At 38.8% G+C, this 24,939-nt stretch overlaps 1 protein-coding gene across 11 annotated transcripts in view; it reads right to left on the bottom strand.

Moving 5' to 3' along the window:
• LOC309652596 (ferritin light chain-like) overlaps positions 1-24,939 on the bottom strand; it is a 167,161-nt gene that overhangs the window by 140,832 nt on the left and 1,390 nt on the right. For 7 of the 11 annotated variants that reach the window (XR_014258788.1, XR_014258789.1, XR_014258790.1 and 4 more), the window contains exon 2: positions 20,181-20,261. Coding sequence is in view for 2 of the 11 variants with exons in the window: in XM_082446679.1 (XP_082302805.1) it covers positions 20,181-20,213 (33 nt within the window). In the remaining 9 variants the exon portion in view is untranslated. Of the gene's footprint in view, positions 1-14,586; positions 15,737-20,180; positions 20,265-24,939 lie in introns of those variants that run through there. The other 4 variants (XR_014258792.1, XR_014258795.1, XR_014258787.1 and 1 more) reach the window with 4 other exon arrangements.

A 24,939-nucleotide genomic window follows, 5' to 3' on the forward strand; every position in this document is an offset into this window, starting at 1 on the left:
TAGCTATTTGATTCATGCATGTCTTGGACTGATTCAGTGCCAGTCAGGTTTTCAGAGACATCAGCAACAACTAAAAGAGATAATCAACCTGAGATTTCGCCCCGCTTTCCTGAGGATCCATTGCCTGCAACCATTTCTGGTACCATTTTCTTGATCAAGTTGATTATTAAGCAGAAAAGTCACTCATTCATAGTTCTCACAACTGCTCAGAGGGCTGCAGAACTGGGTTGGAAACTTAACTTCCAGGAACAGAACTTGAAACCATACCTCAAAACAGACTTGATAAACCACTGCCACTGATCACTAGAGGAAGCCCTCAGTGCTGCTATCCTGATGCCAGATGTGGGGCAGGAACCCAATTTTGCAACCACCGAGAAACTACTGTCATTGCCACTGCTAGAGGATAGACACAACTCCAGAAGAAATGGAAGCATCACTGACTGCTCACTTCTAAACTGGTGTCTCAGATGGGTGCATCTGATTGACAGGGTCTAGGTCCCGTCTCTATACACTAGATGCAAATAGGGCTGTAAATATGAGTTTTTTGTTTTTAACGTTTTTATTGGAGTATAATGGCTTTACAAGGGTGTGTTAGTTTCTGCTTTATAACAAAGTGAATCAGTCATACATATACATATATCCCCATATCACTTCCCTCTTGTGTCTACCTCCCTCCCACCCTCCCTATCCCACCCCTCTAGGTGGTCACAAAGCACCGAGCTGATCTCCCTGTGCTATGCAGCTGCTTCCCACTAGCTATCTATTTTACATTCGGTAGTGTATATATGTCCATATATACACTACAACTCTCTCACTTTGTCCCAGCTTACCCTTCCCACTCCCCATGTCCTCAAGTCCTTTCTCTAGTAGGTCTGCGTCTTTATTCCCGTCTTGCCCCTAGGTTCTTCATGACCATTTAAAAAAAATTTTTTTTAAATTCCATATATATGTGTTAGCATATGGTATTTGTTTTTCTCTTTCTGACTTACTTCACTCTGTATGACTCTAGGTCCATCCACCTCACTATAAATAACTCAATTTCGTTTCTTTTCATGGCTGAGTAATATTCCATTGCATATATGTGCCACATCTTCTTTATCCATTCATCTGTCAATGGACACCTAGGTTGCTTCCATGTCCTAGTTATTGTAAATAGAGCTGCAATGAACATTGTGGTACATGACTCTTTTTAAATTATGGTTTTCTCAGAGTATATGCCCAGTAGTGGGATTGCTGGGTCATACGATAGTTCTATTTTCATTTTTTAAGGAAACTGCATACTGTTCTCCATAGTGGCTGTATCAATTTACATTCCCACCAACAGTGCAAGAGGGTTCCCTTTTCTCCACACCCTCTTCAGCACTTATTGTTTGTAGATTTTTTCATAATGGCCATTCTGACTGGTGTGAGATGATATCGCATTGTAGTTTTGATTTGCATTTCTCTAATGATTAATGATGTTGACCATTCTTTCATGTGTTTGTTGGCAATCTGTATATCTTCTTTGGAGAAATGTCTATTTAGGTCTTCTGCCCATTTTTGGATTGGGTTGTTTGTTTTTTTGATATTGAGCTGCATGAGCTGCTTGTATATTTTGGAGATGAATCCTTTGTCAGTTGCTTCATTTGCAAATATGTTCTCCCATTCTGAGGGTTGTCTTTTCGTCTTGTTTATGGTTTCCTTTGCTGTGCAAAAGCTTTTAAGTTTCATTAGGTCCCATTTGTTTATTTTTGTTTTTATTTCCATTTCTCTAGGAGGTGGGTCAAAAAGGATCTTGCTGTGATTTATGTCACAGAGTGTTCTGCCTATGTTTTCCTCTAAGAGTTTGATAGTGTCTGGCCTTACATTTAGGTCTTTCATCCATTTGGAGTTTATTTTTGTGTATGGTGTTAGGGAGTGTTCTAATTTCATTCTTTTACATGTAGCTGTCCAGTTTTCCCAGCACCACTTACTGAAGAGGCTGTCTTTTCTCCATTGTATATTCTTGCCTCCTTTATCAAAGATAAGGTGACCATATGTGCGTGGGTTTATCTCTGGGCTTTCTATCCTGTTCCACTGATCTACATTTCTGCTTTTGTGCCAGTGCCATACTGTCTTGATGACAGTAGCTTTGTAGTATAGTCTGAAGTCTGGGAGCCTGATTCCTCCAGCTCCGTTTTTTTTCTCAAGATTGCTTTGGCTATTTGGAGTCTTTTGTGTTTCCATACAAATTGTGAAATTTTTTGTTCTAGTTCTGTGAAAAATGCCATTGGTAGTTTGACAGGGATTGCACTGAATCTGTAGATTGCTTTGGGTAGTATAGTCATTTTCACAATGTTGATTCTTCCAATCCAAGAACATGGTATATCTCTCCATCTATTTGTATCATCTTTAATTTCTTTCATCAGTGTCTTATAATTTTCTGCATACAAGTCTTTCGTCTCCTTAGGTAGGTTTATTCATAGTTATATTATTCTTTTTGTTGCAATGGTAAATGGAAGTGTTTCCTTAATTTCTCTTTCAGACTTTTCGTCGTTAGTGTATAGGAATGCAAGAGATTTCTGTGCATTAATTTTGTATCCTGCTACTTCACCAAATTCATTGATTAGCTCTAGTAGTTTTCTGATAGCATCTTCAGGATTATCTGTGTATAGTATCATGTCATCTGCAAACACTGACAGCTTTACTTCTTCTTTTCTGACTTGAATTCCTTTTATTTCTTTTTCTTCTCTGAACGCTGTGGCTAAAACTTCCAGAACTATGTTGAATAATAGTGGTGAGAGTGGGCATCCTTGTCTTGTTCCTGATCTTGGTGGAAATGGTTTCAGTTTTTCACTACTGAGGACGATGTTGGCTGTGGGTTTGTCATATATGGCCTTTATTATGTTGAGGTAAGTTCCCTCTATGCCTACTTTCTGGAGGGTTTTTATCATAAATGGGTGTTGAATTTTGTCAAAAGCTTTCTCTGCATCTATTGAGATGATCATATGGTTTTTCTCCTTCAATTTGTTAATATGGTGTATCACATTGATTGATTTGCATATATTGAAGAATCCTTGCATTCCTGGGATAAACCCCACTTGGTCATGGTGTATGATCCTTTTAATGTGCTGTTGGATTCTGTGTGCTAGTATTTTGTTGAGCATTTTTGCATCTATGTTCATCAGTGATACTGGTCTGTAGTTTTCTTTCTTTGTGGCATCTTTGTCCGGTTTTGGTATCAGGGTGATGGTGGCCTCTTAGAATGAGTTTGGGAGTGTTCCTCCCTTTGCAATATTTTGGAAGAGTTTGAGAAGGATAGGTGTTAGCTCTTCTCTAAATGTTTGACAGAATTCGCCTGTGAAGCCATTTGGTCCTGGGCTTTTGTTTGTTGGAAGATTTTTAATCACAGTTTCAATTTCAGTGCTTGTGATTGGTCTGTTCATATTTTCTATTTCTTCCTGGTTCAGTCTCGGAAGGTTGTGCATTTCTAAGAATCTGTCCATTTCTTCCAGGTTGTCCATTTTATTGGCATAGAGTTGCCTGTAGTAATCTCTTATGATCTTTTGTATTTCTGCAGTGTCAGTGGTTACTTCTCCTTTTTCATTTCTAATTCTATTGATTTGAGTCTTCTCCCTTTTTCTCTTGATGAGTCTGGCTAATGGTTTATCAATTTTGTTTATCTTCTCAAAGAACCAGCTTTTAGTTTTATTGATCTTTGCTATTGTTTCCTTCATTTCTTTTTCATTTATTTCTGACCTGATCTTTATGACTTCTTTCCTTCTGCTAACTTTGGGGGTTTTTTGTTCTTCTTTCTCTAATTGCTTTAGGTGTAAGGTTAGGTTGTTTATTTGAGATGTTTCTTGTTTCTTAAGGTAGGATTGTATTGCTGTAAACTTCCCTCTTAGAACTGCTTTTGCTGCATCCCATAGGTTTTGGGTCGTCGTGTTTTCATTGTCATTTGTTTCTAGGTATTTTTTGATTTCCTCTTTGATTTCTTCAGGGATCTCTTGGTTATTAAGCAGTGTATTGTTTAGCCTCCATGTGTTTGTATTTTTGACAGATTTTTTCCTGTAATTGATATCTAGTCTCATAGCGTTGTGGTCACAAAATGTACTTGATACGATTTCAATTTTCTTAAATTTACCAAGGCTTGATTTGTGACCCAAGATATGATCTATCCTGGAGAATGTTCCATGAGCACTTGAGAAGAAAGTGTATTCTGTTGCTTTTGGATGGAATGTCCTATAAATATCAATTAAGTCCATCTTGTTTAATGTATCATTTAAAGCTTGTGTTTCCTTATTTATTTTCATTTTGGATGATCTGTCCACTGGTGAAAGTGGGGTGTTAAAGTCCCCTACTATGATTATGTTACTGTTGATTTCCCCTTTTATGGCTGTTATAATTTGCCTTATGTATTGAGGTGTTCCTATGTTGGGTGCATAAATATTTACAATTGTTACATCTTCTTCTTGGATTGATCCCTTGATCATTACGTAGTGTCCTTCTTTGTCTCTTGTAATAGTCTTTGTTTTAAAGTCTATTTTGTCTGATATGAGAATTGCTACTCTAGCTTTCTTTTGATTTCCATTTGCATGGAATATCTTTTTCCATACCCTCACTTTCAGTCTGTATGTGTCCCTAGGTCTGAAGTGGGTCTCTTGTAGACAGCATATATACGGGTCTTGTTTTTGGATCCATTCAGCCAGTCTATATCTTTTGGTGGGAGCATTTAATCCATTTACATTTAAGGTAATTATCGATATGTGTGTTCCTATTACCATTTTCTTAATTGTTTTGGGTTTGTTATTGTAGGCCTTTTCCTTCTCTTGTGTTTCCTGCCTAGAGAAGTTCCTTTAGCATTTGTTGTAAAGCTGGTTTGATTGTGCTGAATTCTCTGAGTTTTTGCTTGTCTGTAAAGGTTTTAATTTCACCGTCAAATCTGAATGAGATCCTTGCTGGATAGAGTAATCTTGGTTGTAGGTTTTTCCCTTTCATCACTTTAAATATGTCCTGCCACTCCCTTCTGGCTTGCAGAGTTTCTGCTGAAAGATCAGCTGTTAACCTTATGGGGATTCCCTTGTATGTTATTTGTTGTTCTTCCCTTGCTGCTTTTAATATTTGTTCTTTGTATTTAATTTTTGATAGTTTGATTAATATGTGTCTTGGCATGTTTCAACTTGGATTTATCCTGTATGGAACTCTCTGTGCTTTCTGGACTTGATTAACTATTTCCTTACCCATATTAGGGAAGTTTTCACCTATAATCTCTTCCCTTTCTCAGTCCCTTTCTTTTTCTCTTCTTCTTCTGGGACCCCTATAATTCGAAAGTTGGTGCGTTTAATATTGTCCCAGAGGTCTCTGAGACTGTCCTCAATTCTTTTCATTCTTTTTTCTCTATTCTGCTCTGCGGTACTTATTTCCACTATTTTATCTTCCAGGTCACTTATCCGTTCTTCTGCCTCAGTTATTCTGCTATTGATCCCTTCTAGAGAATTTTTAATTTCATTTATTGTGTTGTTCATGATTGTTTGTTTGCTCTTTAGTTCTTCTAGGTCCTTGTTAAACGTTTCTTGGTATTTTCTCCATTCTATTTCCAAGATTTTGGATCATCTTTACTATCATTATTCTGAATTCTTTTTCAGGTAGACTGCCTATTCCCTCTTCATTTGTTAGGTCTGGTGCGTTTTTACCTTGCTCCTTCATCTGCTGTGTATTTCTGTGTCTTCTCATTTTGCTTAACTTACTGTGTTTGGGGTCTCCTTTTCGCAGGCTGCAGGTTCGTAGTTCCCGTTGTTTTTGGTGTCTGTCCCCAGTGGCTAAGGTTGGTTCAGTGGGTTCTGTAGGCTTCCTGGTGGAGGGGACTAGTGCCTGTGTTCTGGTGAATGAGGCTGGATCTTGTCTTTCTGGTGGGCAGTTCCATGTCTGGTGGTGTGTTTTTGGGTGTCTGTGACCTTATTATGATTTTAGTCAGCCTCTCTGCTAATGGGTGGGGTTGTGTTCCTGTCTTGCTAGTTGTTTTGCATAGGGTGTCCAGCACTGTAGCTTGCTGTTCGTTGAGTGGAGCTGGGTCTTGGCGTTGAGATGGAGATCTCTGGGAGATTTTCGTCGTTTGGTATTACGTGGAGCTGAGAGGTCTCTGGTGGACCAATGTCCTGAACTTGGCTCTCCCACCTCAGAGGCACAGCCCTGACGCCTGGCTGGAGCAGCAAGAGCCTGTCATCCACACAGCAAATTTCAGGCACCATTCTTCAGTATGTTTTATAGGCATGTTCAGGAAACACAACAGTGATTAACAGAGAAGAATATACCCTCTCTCGAGCTTTCGCGCCGCCCTAGTGTCAAAGCTCCCACCCCTGCTCCTCAGTAAATTTGAGTTTTTACTCCCATGTTGGAAAAACTGGACTCAGATATGGAAATTTCCTCATTCTGGTTATGTTATTGGTGTGTAATAAACCATCCAAAAAATTCAGCGGCTTAAAGCAACAACATTAATTTTGCTCACAAATCTACAATTTGTGCAAGGTTTGGAGGGGACAGTTAGCCTGTTTGACTCAGTGTAACTGCAGGCTAGAAACCTCTGACAGCTCACTCACATGTCTAGTGACTGATGATGGTTTTCAGGCTGTGACTTTACCTGGGGCTATCGGCCAGATACCTACATGTGTCCTCTCCATAAAGAGTCATACTATTTACCCCTACGCGCTTACTTTCTACATTCAACTGACTTTACTATTCCATTGTAATTGTTAGCATAACTTTAGTATTCCAGTAGACTGCTGCCCAGCAAAAGTTGCAAATAAAATTATTGTTCTTTATAGGAACTTCCTGAAAGACCTATCACTCTTCAACAGAAGAGTTTACATACCAAGAGTCTTTGAGCCTCTAACCTCAAAATACTCAGCTTATGGCCACCAATCCTAAGAGTCTTACCCAAACAGAATGGAGCCCCTATATTGAAAAACCCACTTTAATCCAACCTCCCAACTCTCCATATAGCACCAGATATATTGTCTTCCCTCTCTGAGACTCTCTCAGACTCCATGAGGTAGTGCTTTAAGCAATATACTCAGCTTTCTCGTATCAATGTGCCATTCTGGTCATACTTGGGAAGCCAGTATTTGATATCATGGGGCCTGGGCTTCTTTACAACATGATGATTAGATTTCAAGGGTGAGCATCCCCAAAGAGGGAGCTATGTAGAAGTGGCATAGCCTTTTATAACCTAGGGTCCAAAGTCACACAGTATCATTTCTGCCACATTCTAGTCACTGAGATAATCACAAATGTTCACTTAGGTTCAAGAAAAAGGGGACTAGACTCCGTCTTTTGAAAGGAGGGAGGAATCAAAAATTTTCAGATGGGTTTTAAAACCATCACATTCTCCGACTATAGAAAGACTATCCAACATGCACCCCCATGTTCACAGCACCACTATTTACAATAGCCAAGACATGGAAACAACCTAAATGTCCACTGACAGATGAATGGCTAAAGAAGATATGGTACATATATACAATGGAATACTACTCAGCCATAAAAAGAATGAAATAGGGTTTCCCTGGTGGTTAAGTGGTTAAGAATCTGCCTGCCAATGCAGGGGACACGGTTTTGAGCCCTGGTCCGGTAAGATCCCACACGCCCTGGAGCAACTAAGCCTGTGCACCACAACTACTGAGCCCGTGCTCTAGAGCCCGCGTGCCACAGCTACTGAAGCCTGCGCGCCTAGAGCCCGTGCTCCACAACAAGAGAAGCCACGCCTGCGCACCGCAACGAAGACCCAACACAGCCAAAAATAAAAACATATAAATAAATAAATTTATTAAAAAAAAAGAATGAAATAATGCCATTTGCAGCAACATGGACTGACCTAGAGATTATCATACTAAGTGAAGTCAGAAAGAGAAAGACAAATACCATATGATATCACTTATATGTGGAATCCAAAATATGACACAAAAGAACTTATCTACAAGAGAAACAGACTCACAGACATAGAAAACAAACTTTTGGTTACCAAAGGGTAAGGGGGTGTGGGAGAGGGATGGAGGGGGAGTTTGGGGTTAGTAGATGCAAACTATTATATATAGAATGGATAAACAACAAGGTCCTATTGTATAGCACAGGGAACTATATTCAATATCCTCTGATAAACCATAATGGAATATGAAAAAGAATGTATATGTATGTGTGTGTGTGTGTGTGTGTGTGTGTGTATATAACTAAATCACTTTGCTGTATAGCAGAAATTAACACATTGTAAATCAATTATATGTCAATTAAAAAAAAGAAAGACTACCCAAAAACTAATGGGCAATCATGAATAGGAGGACTATGATGGATGCCCTCTACAAAAGGTATACATCCAAATATTGACAGTGTTTAGATTAAGGTGTAGAATTATAGAAGGATTTTTCTTGTATATAGTTTCTGAATTTTCTTCAATGAACACATATTCCTTAATTAAAAATAGATATGCAAACACATCCTCAAATCTAAGTTTGATAATTAAGTAAGAAAAAAAATTCAGGATAAAATGTCAAACAGAATACCTTGTAAACCAAATTAAAAAAAATTTAACAGCTTTATTGAGATGTAATTTTATATCATAAAATTTAATTGTTTTAACTGTACAATTAAATACTTTTTAGTAACTTTATAGTTTGTAACCATCACCAAAATCCAATTTTAGGACATTTCTATCACCCCAAAAAGATTCCTCCTACCCACTTTTAGTCAATCTCGATTCTCACTTCCAGCTCCAGGCAACCACTATCTAATTTCCATGTTTATAGATTTGCCAGTTCTCATACAACATGTAGTCTGTGTCTGGTTTCTTTCCCTTAGCAAAGAGTTCTTGAGGTTCATCCATGTTGTAGCATGTATCAGTCCTTTGTTCCTTTTTATTGCTGAATAAAATTCCATTGTATAGATATGCCACAATTTGTTTATTTACTCTCAAGTTGATGGGTATTTGGACTGTTTCAGTTTTTGACTACTATAAATAATGCTGCTATAAACATCCACATATAAGTCCTTTAGTGAACACTGCTTTCATTTTTCTTGGCTACATACTCAGGAGTAGAATCGCTGGGTCATGTGGTAAATGCATGTTTGCCTTTTCAAGAGACTGCCAAACTTTTTCCAAAGTTGCTGTACCATTTTACGTATCTGCCAGTTCCCATTTCTCCATATCTTCCCTAACACTTTTCAGTGTCTGTCTTTCTGATTGTAGCCATTCTTGTGGATGTAAGGTGGCATTTCATTTTATTTTTTATTTGCATTTCCCTAATGACTAATGATATTGAGCATCTTTTCATGTACTTCTTAGCCAGTTGTATGTCTTCTTTGGTGAAACATTTATTAAAATCTTTTCCTTGTTTTAAAGTTTATTATTTGCCTGGTTATTGAGCTGTAAGACTTCTTTATATATTCTGTATATAAGACTTTTATCAGATATATAATTTGCAAATATTTTTTTCTAGTCTATAACCTTTCTCCCAGTCTGGAATCTAGATTTTATGCATTCAATAGTATAATTATCACCAATTGTATGATTTTGTCCATGGAATGCACCAAATTTGAAGCAAATTGAATTAATGAGAAGGTGTGCTTTGGTAGAGCTCTGTTTCTAAGGTTTGAAATTTAAAAGGCAATTGCAGTTGTCCAAGAGCTGGCAATAATTTAGTTACTTTAGAAACCTTGTAAATTAATCTTGACCACCAACTTGGACCAGGAGAAAAAATAAAGAAACAATATACAAGAGGACTAAATATATCCTGAAAAAACAAATCAGTACATTTAATACATGTCTCTACCGCTGGTTTAAATTCCAGAAGCACTGAAAATCGTTTTGCCTCAATTATCTAGGGATTGGAAATCAAAGTATAAGACCATATTTTCCAAAATGATAAACTAAGGGTTTTCTGAGATAAGCATTTCTTATTTCAAAAGGCAAGCCATAGTTCTGGATTTTAATTTCACAACTGAAATGTAAGTCATTTTAACATTTTATCTGCATCTGGATGATTTTATCAATGTAAAATAAAGCAGGTGGCTCAATTCAGCAAATATTTACTGAGCATCTGTTAAATGAGACCCTGTGCTAGGTGAGGCAGGGAATATTAGGACAAGAATAACTGTTCAATTGTGGTTTACTAAACAAGGTAACAGATAACCTAAGTGGGGAGATGTGCAGAATAATTTTATGAGTTGCTACTGATAAGCTCAAGTCTGTGTTCTGCTAGTGAAGAGTAAAACTGTATAGGAGGATATAAAAATGAAACTCTTTCTGCCTCAGTTTTGTCTGAGTCCCCAAAGGAGGAGAAAAACCAGTACATTACAAATACATTCATGTGCCCGAAGACTTGCAAAAGTAATGTTTTTCAATCTTTAGCACATCATCTTTTTTGAAGACATATAAATGGTTTCAAGGGGCCCACTCAGCTTCACACCTACCTCTGGGTTTGGGAGACTGATGCCTGATGCTCTCGGAGACAAGTTCAAATGCTGAGAACAATTTTTTTCAATTATTAGTACATTTTCTTATGCAGAGGGAAGGACTGAACATGTGCATTTTATTATTTTATCTCTACTTTTGAGAAAGTGGGTATTTTGTTTGCTTGTTTATCCTACCAGTGTTTGAACATAAGTATTAATATTTCCTCCCTTTTTACATAAAAGTTAGCATATGCACTGTATTACATCTTGACATTTTTACTTAATAATATATTTTAGAGTTTGTAGCACATCAGCACAGAAAAAGCAGCCTCAATCTTTTCATAATTGCAGAGCATTTTATTGTGTGGATGTATCATAATTTCTTAAACCAATCCTAAATTGATGGACATTGGGTGGCTTCCAAATTTTTATCTAGTATCAAAGTTTTAAAAAAAACTACAATGAACAACCTTGCATATAAATTTTCTTATATATGTGTGAGCACACATTTGGTAGATAAATGTTCATTTTGATGCCTGTAAAAGTTTTCCAAGTCTCCTTAGGTCTGCTTAGAGACCCTGTATTATCTATATAATCTATTCAGCTACAAAAGATACACTTGACAGAATAAGTGACATGCACGTGCACACATGTACATGTCCAGAAGAATTCCCGGGCCCAAACTGCATGTGTAATTTTGATGAATACTGCCAAATTGCCTTTCATAAGAGATACATTTACTATTTTCCACCAGAAATGTACACGGGTGCTTGTTTCTTTACAGAGAAGGCCGTAGTTTTCAATGAACTCAGTTGTTTTTTAACTAAAAAACAAACAAAAAAAAACCCCAAAACCAAAAACTAGTTTTACAGACCCTCAGCCAGAATCAGGCTTTATTTTTTCCCTGTGTAGGCAAATTCATTCTTCTAATTTGCAGACAGGCGAACCCAAGTGCAAATAGGTTCTTTTCTAAATATGGGCCTCAAGTTATTACATTTTAAAACATCTTTTCTTCTGGTTTCTGCTAAAATTTTTGTTTATATGATCCATTTAACTGTTTCTCCTTAAAATTTTGAAATATCTGATCCATCAGGACAGAGTTGTGGTAGCTCCAAATGGAGATATAAGCTCATGTCAACACACACTGTAAAATCACTCCACTTTTTTACTCAAAGAAGTGTCCCTGGAAGCTAAACATTATCAAATTCTCCCTTAGTGTCAGAAATATTACCAGAGATACAAAGAACTAAAACACCTCACATATTTATAATTTATCTTTCGTAGGCTTTTCCACATAACTAAAAATTACTTAAAATACAAAATCACTCATTTAGAAAAAGATTTTTCAGATAATTTTCCCATAAAGAAAAATTGATTTTTTTTCAGAGGAAAACAAGTTTGGTGATACTATTAACATAGTTTGTTTTAAAATAATGACATGAGGTTGATCAAAAATTTATAATGCTTTGATATATAACCCTATATAAATAAGCAGAATTTGGGGTCCTATTAATGTGTAGTGTTATAACAATAACCACAATGACACATATTTATGGTGCTTTATAGTTTACAAAGCACTTCCATGTACATGATAATAATTCCAGCTGCCGTTGGTTATAAAAACCAGGTATTTTGATAAACTGTACACTAGAAAGTATTAGTCTCTTTTCATCCAAGATGAGGGGAATGAAAATGCATTGTTTGCTTAAGGACAAAAAGCCAGTGAGCAGTAAATCCTAGAGACGGGAAGTAGAATGGTGGTTCCCAGGGGCTAGGGCGAGGGGGGATGGGGAATTATTGCTTAATGGGTATAGAGTTTTAGTTTTGCAAGATGAAGAGTTCTGTAGATGGATGGTGGTGATAGTTGCACAACAATATGAATGTGCCTAATACCACTGAATTGTACTTAAATGGTTAAGGTGGTACATTTTCTGCTATGTGTATTTTATCACAATAAAAAAAAACTGGGGGTGGGTGGCAGGGAAAGCCAGTGAGTGGTGAAGCCTGAATTTGATTTCATTTTGATCCAACCTTTTCCTTCTACTCAGAGCAGTTATTATCCTCATGTTACAGATCAGGGGACTAAAGCCCAGAAGGACTGAATTGACTTTAGTCACACAATTATCAAGTGGCAGAGTTGAAGTTCAATCCAATGGAAGTGATTTTATAACCAGAGGCTAAGCACAGGAAGTCAAAATAAAACCAAGGAGTCATCTAACCACTAAGGGTTGGGTAATATTGCGTTAATCACTTTACCTGCCTGGGCTGCAGTTTACTAAGTTGTAAAATGAAGGAATGGATATAGATCAAACTATTTTTTTAAAAAATTCAACATTTTTAACCATGACTTACAGTAAGAAATGTTTTATATTGACCCAGTACACACACACACACATACACCACCTTGCCCTAGGTTGGGTTTCCCAGAAGCAGACCTTGAGATAAGGATTTGATTGCAAATGATTTATCAAGGATGTTTTCGGGAGAAAGTGGTATGGGAATAGAGGTGGCAGAGGAGGAAAGGTGCAGAAATCAACCAAGGATCAAATTTCAGGTGAACTCTCAGCCTCAGCCTGATCCCATGGGAAGCTCTGGAGCATAAAATACACCAGAGACTCACTCGCTTTGAGACAAGAAAGCTGGGCTTTCATATTTCATCCCTAGTCAATCACTGGTTACAGGCCACCCCAGCAGGATGTAACCTCCCAGGCATTTAAGTTCACGGTACCTATGGTAGCCAGTCCCCAAAGGTGGCCTCCAATGGTCCCGGCCTTGTAGTATTCACACCTTCCTGCCTACATTGTTTCATGGTTAGTCACTATAACCAATGAAATACAGCAGAAGTAATGGAATGTCACTTCTGAGATTAAGGTATGAAAGACTGTGGCTTCCATCTTGGATTCTCTCTTTCTTCACTGCCTCTGTGGGAAGCAAGGTCTCATTTTATGAGCAGTCCTATAAAGAGGTCCATGACATGGACTCTCATAACAAGGGCCTGAGGCCTCCAGCCAACAGCCAGCAAGGAACTGAGGCCTGCCAACAACCACAGGAGTGAGTCTGAAGGCAGATCCTCCAGCCCCAGTCAAACCTTGAGATGACTGCAGCGCCAGCTATTAGCTTTACTGAAATCTCATTATACTCTCTAAGCTAGAACCACCCAGCTAAGTTACTTCTGGATTCCTGACCCTCAGAAATTGTGTAAGATAATAAATGTTGTCATTTTAAGTCACCAGATTTTTGAAAAATTGATTATGCGACAACAGATAAATAATACAAATACATCGGGCTACCATGTCTCCAGTAGCTGAAGGGAGGTTTTCTGAAAAACTACAGGGAAGATTCTTTAGGAAAGAAGCACAAAGACACTGGGGGATGGGCAGAACCAGCAAAAGAGACCTGAGGTGATGTGAGCAGAGCATGTCTGCTATCTCTCCAAAACAAATGTTTCATGAAACAACACTTACCCTTATTACATGCAATGCACTTTGATAACTTCTATTTGATTATACTCTTATTTGGTTTATTAAGTGCTGGGAGTGAGCCCTTAAATTGATTTCACAGTTCACTAACAAGTTGTGACCTGCAGTTGAAAAACAGTGAACTTAATCATCTTTGAGGTTCCTTTTAGATCTAAGCTTTTGTAATTAGGAGTTGGCACAGTGCTATTACATTAACGACTAATATTCATTGAACACCCACTATGCCATAACTATTCCAAGCACTTCACACATATTGCTTCATGTGAAGACAATAAGGTAGTAACTACTGATATCCCCATGTTACAGATGTGAAGACTGGTAAGTGGCAGAGGCCAGGAGGAAACCCAGTCAGTCTGACTTCAAAACCCATTGTCAAGGGCTTCCCTGGTGGCGCAGTGGTTGGGAATCTGTCTGCCGGTGCAGGGGACACGGGTTCAAGCCCTGGTCTGGGAGGATCCCACATGCCGCGGAGCAACTAGGCCCGTGAGCCACAATTACTGAGCCTGCGCGTCTGGAGCCTGTGCTCCGCAGCGGGAGAGGCCGCGATAGTGAGAGGCCCGCGCACCGCGATGAGGAGTGGCCCCCACTTGCCGCAACTAGAGAGAGCCCTCGCACAGAAACGAAGACCCAACATAGCCATAAATAAACAAACAAACAAACAAACAAACCCAAAGTTAAAAAACAAAAACAAAAAACCCATTGTCAAGAGTGCAGGCACCTACATGTGACTATTTGGGTTCAAATCCTGATGCCAACGGTCGATCAATAAATGTTTCTAATTATGATCATGATATAACCCAATTATTGGCAGCCATCAGCTCACTGACGGGGACAGTTCTAACAAAAGGAAGTTTAGGATCAGGGTCATGCATATGGACTGAATTTAGAGGCTAACTCATTGATAATCAGCTCAATGTTCCACTCTGCTTCAGCCATGCTGGCCCAGTCTTCACCTTAAATTTAGCCACTTATACATCTAAATAAGATGGGGCTCTGGCCTGGGTTATTTAACATCTGCATGGTTGAATGTCTAAAGTACATTTCACTGTAAATAGAAGGAATTTCAACATACTCATTTTTATGTATTGTTTTATTAAAGTACAAAGATACTTCTCTAATAAATGAATCTAACTAAAATACATTAGTCATCATTATGTAGAGAATATTCCTACTGAAGTCAGCGAACACTAATCAATCTTTGGATTTGAAAAACAGGGTCAATAAACATTACGATATAAATGACTAAAATGGTTAAAAAACGGACTTCCCTGGTGGTGCAGTGGTTAAGAACCCACCTGCCAATGCAGGGGACACGGGTTCGAGCCCTGGTCTGGGAAGATCCCACATGCTGCGGAGCAACTAAACCCATGTGCCACAACTACTGAGCCCGCGCTCTAGAGCCCGTGAGCCACAACTACTGAGCCCGAGTGCCCTAGAGCCCGTGCTCCACAACAAGAGAAGCCACTGCAATGAGAAGCCAGCGCACCGCAACGCGTAGCCTCCCCTCGCCGCAACTAGAGAAAGCCCGCACACAGCAAGGAAGACCCAATGCAGCCAAAAATAAACAAATTAATTAACTAATTAAAAGAAAAACTGCACAGAACCTGTATACCTGGAACTATTACCTTTTGGCTGAATTCTTCTGAGTCACGTTTCCATCAATTATATCTTTTATATCACAGGATAAATACAGCATTTACACAGGTAGTGAAGTCAGTATAAAAGCATAACATCCTTTTAATAGAAGATTATGAGTAATCAAAGATTTAGATACCTGCTGAGTGAATTATCTAGAGCTGGACACATGTAGGGGATACATGTCAGGAAGATATTTCAGCAGCTTTGTTGTCAGGTGACTTGAAGGATTTAGAAAGTAGAAAGAAAAAGATGGTTTATGTCCCACTTCATATGCTACTGTGTGATTATGGATTACAGGGCAACAAGGGTGACTGCAACCTAGCTTGGGACACTGTTAGCAGATGTAAGACACTGTTCCCCTGTCACCTATTTTTTTTTTAAAAAAAACAACCCACTCATTTTGTATACATTGCTAAAGAGGGAGTTACAGAAAGCATCATGGCTCCCCCAAACCAAATATCAATCTAGATATCCTGAAAAATTAACAATTTAAAATAAAATTTTTTTCTGGGCAGAAGACCTAAATAGACATGTTTCCAAAGAAGACATACAGATGGCCAACAGGCACATGAAAAGATGCTCAACATTGCTAATTATTAGAGAAATGCAAATCAAAACTACAATGAGGTAGCACCTCACACCAGTCAGAATGGCCATCATTAAAAAAAATCTACAAATAACAAATGCTGGAGAGGGTGTGGAGAAAAGAGGACCCTCCTACACTGTTGGTGGGAATGTAAATTGGTGCAGCCACTACGGAAAACAGTATGGAGGTTCCTCAGAAAACTAAAAGTAGAGTTGCCATATGATCTAGCAATCCCACTCCTGGGCACATATCCAGACAAAACTATAATTCAGAAAGATATATGCACCCTTATGTTCATAGCAGCACTATTCACAATAGTCAAGACATGGAAACAACCTAAATATACATTGACAGATGAGTGGATAAAGAAGATGTGGTACATATATACAATGGAATACTACTCAGCCATAAAAAAGAATGAAATAATGCCATTTGCAGCAACATGGACTGACCTAGAGATTATCATACTAAATGAAGTAAGTCAGAAAGAGAAGGACAAATACCATATGACATCACTTATATGTGGAATCTAAAACATGACACAAATGAACTTATCTACGAAACAGAAACAGACTCAGGGACATAGAGAACAGACTTGTGGTTGCCAAGGGGGAGGGGGGGTGGAGGAGGAAGAGACTGGGAGTTTGGGGTTAGCAGATGCAAACTATTATATACAGAATGGATAAACAACAAGGGCCTACTGTACAGCACAGGGAACTATATTCAATATCCTGTGATAAACCATAATGGAAAAGAATATGAAAAAGAATGTGTGTGTGTGTATATATATATATATATATATTTAACTGAATCACTCTGCTGTACAGCAGAAATTAACACAACATTGTAAATCAACTACTTCAATAAAATAAATTAAAATAAGATAAATAAAATTTTTTCTAATGATAAAGGAAATACATGCTTTCACAAAGCACTTAGTAAATGCAGAAAACGTAAAGAGTAAAGGAAAAAAATCACAAAATGATTAGATATCAGATCATGAGGTAATAATTACCACTGTTTATGTGTGTGTGTATATATATCTCCAAATTGGCATCATACTATATGTACTTTTTATAATTTCATTTTTTCACTTAAAAACATACTATGGGAAATTTCCCTATGTCAAAGTATTCTACTTCAACATTAATCTGATGGCTGTATAGAATTCCATTCTATGGACATAGCATTTGTAACAGTCAGTATCCAGAAGGCAAACAGAAACCACTCTATACATTTAATGCAGCAACAGACTTAATGCTAGTAACTTGCTACAAAGTTATAAAACATGCTAAAAAAAAGAGAAAGGTATATATTAGTTAGCTATCACTATGTAACAAACCACTTCAAACTTACTCATGTAAAACCAGAATTTACTTAAGAAAAAATTCTGTGGTTAACAATTTAGGCTGGATTCATCTAGGTATTTCTCTGGTCTCAGTTGAGGGCCCTCATGCATCTACAGTTGGTTGTGGGTTGGCTTTGCTGATCTTGGCTGGGCTCCTTTACATGTTTGGGGACCTCAGCTGGGACAAGAGGACTGGCTAGACTCAGACCCACATGGTTTCTCACTCTCTAGCAGGCCAGTGTGGGCTCATTCCATGGCAGTCACGTGGCTCCAAGAGAATGAGCAGAAGCCCGAGAGTCCTCTTGCGACCTAGGCTTGGGACTATCACAGTGCCATTTTCTCTACCTTCTATTGCTCAAAGTAAGGAACAAGGCCATCCCAGATTCCAAGAGTAGAGAAATAGATTCCACTTTTTATGTGAAAAACTGCAAAGTCACATTGCAAAAGGGCGTGGAAACAGGGAGAGAAAGAATTCTGGCCAGTTCTGCAAACAATTGATCACAGTGTGTCTTACCTAGAAACCTGAAAGCTGCCACCACTCCTGGGGCCGGAGCCCATATGTGGGCCATTGCACTTGTGACACTCGATGTTGATCTGTGAGAGGTACTACTGCTGCCTCTACTACCACTGAGTAGAAACCCAGGAGTCCATAGCCTTACTAATCTGTTAAAACTGCCACAGATGTTTTGGGAACAAATAGTTGCCGGTAGTCATTGTTGCTGCCTCTATTGCTATTGGAAGGACCCCTAGAGACAGACAAAAAGGCTACTCTCTTGTCCACCTTATAGTCTCCCCACCAGTGCCTCCCAGTAGCAAACCTCATGCGATGCAAGCTGAAAGGGAATATGGAAAATGTAGTTTACTGGTTTCTAACCACCTGTGATACAGAAAAGAGCATCGAAAGTATAGCTGAGAGTCAAATGAAAAGTGACTGCACAATAACATCATTTATTTAACTAATCCCCTGTTGCTGGATATTTAGATTATTTCTTTGGAAATACAACATAAATGTAGAAAGCAAAGCCATCAATGGGACAGTTTTTGAACCCAATGGACAATGATATTTAATTGCTAAGAAAGGCATTTAAAAAGGGATGCGTCCTTGAGCTCAGCAGTAAACAAATGATACGTAAAACAGAACAGCTCTAAACAGCTCTGCTCTGTCCCTCCAAAAGTAGATGTGTGTCATCATGACGGGAACAACACTGTTCTATCCATGTGGAGCTATAATGACATAGTTTACCTCAAAAATTATTTTCTTCACATTGCATTCCCATTTGGTTGAGGTCAAAAGGAATTATTCTGAAGTCATAATTTTTGTACCCCCATATATACAAAACTTTTACCTGAATTTCCCTATGTTCAACAGCCACAGGATAAATCTAAAATCCCAGTAACAATTTTTCAAAAAGCATTTCTAGGGTTTAGCCTCTACAGTGTTTCTTTTTAATAACTTATTTTTATTATAAATGTAATACTGCTTGTAAAAAAAATCAAATGAGCATTTCCAGAGGCGAAATTCCATCATTCAAAGCTTGTCATGTATCTTTCATCCTGATGTTTTCCTATGAATGATCTAATACATTTTATTATTATAGTCACAGAAGAATATTATAATTCTCTTCTGTAACTTGTTTTTATAAGTAAAAATTATATATATATGTGTGTGTATATATATATATATATATATATATATCGATAGACCTTTTGTTTTAATTCAGTATAAATATACCTAACATATACATAACATATAAATATACCTAACATAACATATAGCATATACCTACATCATAGCATTCTATAGTATGGATACGCTAAAATTTATTTTATTGTTTGTCTTCCCCAGAAGAGTGCAAGCTCCCTGAGGATAGGGACCTGGTTTGGTTTGGTCACAGCTGTATCTCCAATGCTTAGACAAGCACCTGGCAAATAGCAGGTGTTCAAAAATTTTGTAGAATGAATGACTAAATGGCAAAACACTTTAGATGAATATTTGTATTGTTTCCATCTTTCACTATTCCAATAATGAATTTTGCAATTAGTAATCTTATAAATACATGTTGTACATTTATTTATTTTTGTAAGGAAAAGTCATAGAGGAGGAATTGCCGGGTCAAAAACAAAAAAAACCAAAATTCAAGAACTTCAATCCCTCTCAAATTCCTCCCAACATGTTCAGAAAGTCCCCAGTGGGAAGGGAGGTAGCACTTGTATTTACAAGTCTGGTCTTCCTAGCTATCACTTAGACCTGCCACTATAGTCTCACAAGTGTAGTCCTGTTGCAGAGTGGCATTGGCCTTTTCCTTCTTTTCAATTTGTGCTGTCTGGGGAAGTTGTCTGAGACGCTTATGTTTCCACTCCGTGTTCTAAGACATTCAGCTGTCATTCTGTTGAAATGAGAACAGTACCCTTTGTCCCTGCAATTTTTTGTTAAGCAGGCTATATTGGCTGTAAAACTTTATGCTCCCAATATCTCTATGAAATTTTTTTTTCTAATCTAGCTTTTTTTTTAAAACATCTGCTTTCCCCCAAGGCTCAGGGGTAAATCCCTAATGAGGAAACACGAGGGCCTGCATCATTCATTCCAGGTATAATATATATCGAGCTGTCCTCAGAACAACCCTAATTCTCTGATACTTATACCAAGGCTCCTTAGACCAAATCTGCAAACCTTAGTTCTCTCGTTTCTTTGGTTGAGTGCTTTCCTGAGTGGCTTTTGCAAACATACCTTTAGCGGGCCCAGGCTCAGTCCTGTAGACATTTCTGAATCCCAGGGTAAAAGTCACCTGCAGTGTTCAGGTAGGGATCCCTGGAAACACACAGATATATTAATAAATACAGAAATTTAGATGAATGGACATATGCTCAAAGTTCACTTAAGCAAATTCTCAAAACAGTTCAAGGTTTTCCCCCCTTAAGCCCTAAAAACTTTAATATTTTAATCTTTTGTGTAGAGGGCTTCCTTTATAAAATATCCTCTTTTATTATAAATGTTATATATGATCATTTAGAAATTTGGGAAAATAGAGTAAGTATAAAAAATGGGAAATAAAATCACCTATAATCCCACCCCCACCCCTGAGCTACCAGTGTGAACATTTTATACACATTTTCTTCCAATTTCTTTTCTATATGTTCTTACATAGTTCAGGTCATAGTGCATATAAAATTTTCTATTGTTTTATTTTTCCTTAATGTTATAACAAAAATGTCCTTTTGTGACTAAAAAAGCCCTTCATATACATACCTGCTAATAACCGTAAACTAGTCCCTTGTTTAGATGTAGCATATACTGAGATTATGCATTTAAAAAGCTGTCCTCCAAGTTTACTCAGACTAGAAGTAAGTCATATTCAATTTCTCCTTTTCCTTCATTACCCAAATCCACTTAGCCCTGAGGGCTGTCTATTCTATTTCTGAACAATTTCTTTTATCTGTCCCAGGGATTTCAATCCCAGCTAGAGCATATAGGGAGCTTTTAAAAATACTGATTGCTGGGGCCCCATCAGAGACCGAGTTAACCGGAATCTCTGGGGGATGGAGCCCAGGCATCCACAAGTGTAAATGCTCCCCAGTAGATTTTAATGCAGCCAGAGTTGAGATGCACTGCCTCAGCCCCTCCTCCAGCCCCACTTCCACTTCCCAAGGCCCAGCCCTCATCAACTCCCAATTAGGTTATTGCAGTTACCTCCTAACTCTTTTCCTGTTTCTGGTCTCTCTCTTCTGCAACCTCTAATCCTGCATACTGCTTCCCAAATTACTTTGGTAAAAACATGGGTCAGATCACATCACTCCCCTACTAAACAAGAGAGTCAAACTTGGCCTGAGTAAGGCCCTCCTCCAACCGACATTTCTGCATCCTTTCCTACTCTGGGTCTTCTAGTGCACCTCACCACTCATCTGAGTTAGCTTTCTGCTTTTGTTCATGCTGTTCCGTAGCCCATAATGATCTCCTTCTCCATTGCTCAAAGACCACCATTATCTTACACATATTTCCAAGTCCATTTCAAATACCACATCCTTCTTCAATCAGGCAACAATCATCTATTGAATGACTACTATGTACCATCCATCTGTTCAACATTTTTTGAGTTGCTGTTGTATCTAGGTACTGGGGATACAACAGTGAACAAGACAGACAAAACTACCTGCCTGTGTGGAGAGGAGGACAACAAAACAAGCACACAAATAAGAAAATGTTAGATAAGTGTGATGCAGAGAATTAGAATACGTAGTGACTAGGTGGCTATTTTCGACTGGGTGGCTATTTTCATCTGAAATGGCCTTTCCGAGGAGGTGACATCTATACTGAGATCTAAATGACAGGAAGTGAGGGACCAGCCATTCAGAGTTTAAGGGGCAAAGCATTCTAAAGATAGGACCAGCTAGTGTGAAGGCTTTCAGGCAAAATGAAGTCTGATTGAAGAGCTGAAAGAAGGCCAGAGCAGCTGAAGCACAGGGGGAGTCACGGGAGAGGAAGTTGGAGTCAGCTCATGTATGCTTTCTAAGTCAGGGAAAAGAGTCGAAATTTGATTCTTTGGGCAATGATGGGAAGCCACTGGAGGGGTTTAAGTGAGAGGGTGACATGATATGGTTTGTGTTTGAACAAGATCACTCTGGTTGCTGTGGGAACAACAGATTGAGGGGTGACAGTAGGAGCAGGGACCACGTAGGTGCTTTGGTGGCAGTCTGGTTCTCCTCGAAGTACTTGCTCCATTTAAGACAAATAAAAATCAAAAGCTCCTCTTGTTTTTAAGCAAAATATTAAAATTCTCATCGTCATCTAACAGGACCTGGATGGGCTGACCTCTCTCTGGCTTCCTGTACACCATCTTTGCTCCTGCTATTGAGCCTTGCTGACTTTTTGTCAGCTCCTCAAATATATCATTCCTTCAGGCCACAGGGCCTTTGGACTTGCTGTGGTTATATGTTATTTGTGTATGTGATAAAATATACGTAACATAAAATTTACTATTTTAACCATTTAAAAGTGTACAATTCAGAGGCATTAAGTGCATTCACAATGTTGTACAACCATCATCACTCTTAGCTGCAGAACTTTTTCATCACCTCAACAGGAAACACTGGACCTATTAAGCAGTCACTTCCCATTCCCTCCTCCCCCAGCCCCAGGTGACCATTAATCTGCTTTCTGTCTCTATGGATTTGTCTGTTCTGGATAGTTCACAAAAATGGAATAATACAATATGTGGTATTTGTATGGCTTCTTTCACTCAGTATAAAGTTTCCAAGATTCATCACATGGCTTCCCCAGTGGCACAGTGGTTAAGAATCCGCCTGCCAATGCAGGGGACACGGGTTCGAGCCCTGGTCTGGGAAGATCCCACATGCCACGGAGCAACTAAGCCTGTGTGCCACAACTACTGAGCCTGCGCTCCAGAGCCCGGGAGCCACAACTCCTGAAGCCTGGGCACCTAGAGCACATGCTCTGCAACAAGAGAAGCCACTGCAATGAGAAGCCCGCGCACCACAACAAAGAGTAGCCCCCACTCACCGCAACTGGAGAAAGCCCGGGGGCAGCAATAAAGACCCAACGCAGCCAAAAATAAATTAAAAAAAAGAAAAAAAAGATTCATCCATATATTAGCATGTGTTAGTACTTCATTCCTTTTTATAACTGAATAATATTCCATTGTATGATTTACCATAGTTTATCCATTCCTTAGTTGATAGACATTTAAGTTGTTTCCACCCTTCAGCTGTTGTGATTAGTGCTACTGTGAACACTCATGTACACGTTTTTGTTAGAACACCTGCTTTCAATTTTGGAGGCGGGGTATACACCTAACAGTGCTAGGTGATATGGTAGCTGTGGTCATATTTTGAGGAACTGGAGATCAGTGAATCTTAGACATGTATGTTTCCTGTGGCTGCTGTAACAAAATACCCCCAAATGGGTGGCTTAAAATAACTTAAAAAATTTATTTTCTCACAGTTCTGAAGGCCAGAAGTCTGAAATCAAATTGTCAATAGGGCCATGCTTCCTCTGAGACTAGGTAGAATTCTTGCTTGCCTCTTCCTAGCTTCTAGTGGTGACAGTCAATCCTTGGCGCTTTTGGCTTGCAGCTGCATCATTTCAATCAGTCACACGGCATTTACCCTGTTTGTGTCTTCACATGGCCCTCTTCCTGGGTCTTTTCTTCTTTTAAGGATACCAGTTATATTGGATTAAGGGCTTACCCTGCTCCAGGATGACCTCCTCTTAACTTAAATAATTACATCTGCAACAACACTATTTCCAAATAAGGTCACATCCTGAGGCAATGGGGTTAAGACTTCAACATCTCATTTTGGAGGACACAATTCAATCCATGACAAACTGACAGACATTACTGTGCATCTGAATCCCCTGGGGATCTTGTTAACACGGGCTTGCGGTGAGGCCTGAGGTTCTGCATTTTCAGTAAACTCTCCCAGCTGATACCAGTGCTGCTAGTTCACTGATAGGGTGGCTGACTGGTTTTGGTTTTAGCAATAAAAATCCAGAGTTAAAGGAAACCCCTCAGTCCTGGGAAAACTGGCATGGTTTGTCACCCTATTATATCACAGACCACAATTTGAATAGCAAGGATCCAGCTATGAACTATGGTAATTTACCCATTAATTACATTGCTGACTATTCATATCTACCTTTACATTTAAATAACTTATTTTTGCTAGAACAGTCCAAGTTTTCAAGAATCTGGACCCCAAAAAGCTCCAAACTGTGAAATGGTGAGTTAGTTGAGCTGATGGACGCCGTCTGTGAATATCATATATTAACTCATGAAATTATCTATGACGCTCAGCAGTGTCCCTGTTGGGTTGAAAATGGAGATTTCTGACCCCTTTACAGAGTAATTATGCATGGGCAAGAACTTTTTTTTGGCTAAGAGTACTCACTGGGCTTGAAATCTTCAGTATCCTTTTTTTGCTGCTGCCCAGGGACTGTAAAAAGGAAGGAGAAAGCTCCTTTCTGAAGCTGGGTTTGAGCTCACTGCAGTAAGGACAGCATCCGTCCACTCTTGATTCCTATTAGGACCACCTGAAGAACTTTAAAAACTGCTGAGCCCTCACTCCGGACCAAATGACTCAGGCTACCTGGGATTGGGCACAGGCAGTCATAGCTTTGTTCTTGTTGTTGTTGGTTTAAGTTCTCCAGGTGATGCAAATGAGCAACCAGAGTAGAGAATCGTTGTGCAAGGTCTTCCTTTATAAGAGAAACCTTGCCAATCTGTTCCCTAATCTTTTTTTCACCTGCACCCATATTCTTCTCTACTCCTCTCTATGCCCACATACCTCTTTGTTATGGTTGATCATTACCTTAAGCAAGTTCTCCTCTTCCTCATATTTGTGTCCTGTTTATACAATGACCTCCCTGACCTGGGACCATGTACAACCCATTGGCGGTAATAATTACTCCTGCAACTGACCTTGGCAGGCTTTCCTCAAGCTTTATTGACTGTTTTTCACTCTTTCACAAAAGG

Source organism: Balaenoptera physalus (assembly GCF_965194825.1).
Source record: "Balaenoptera physalus genome assembly, chromosome: X".
Taxonomy (NCBI): Eukaryota; Metazoa; Chordata; class Mammalia; order Artiodactyla; family Balaenopteridae; genus Balaenoptera; species Balaenoptera physalus.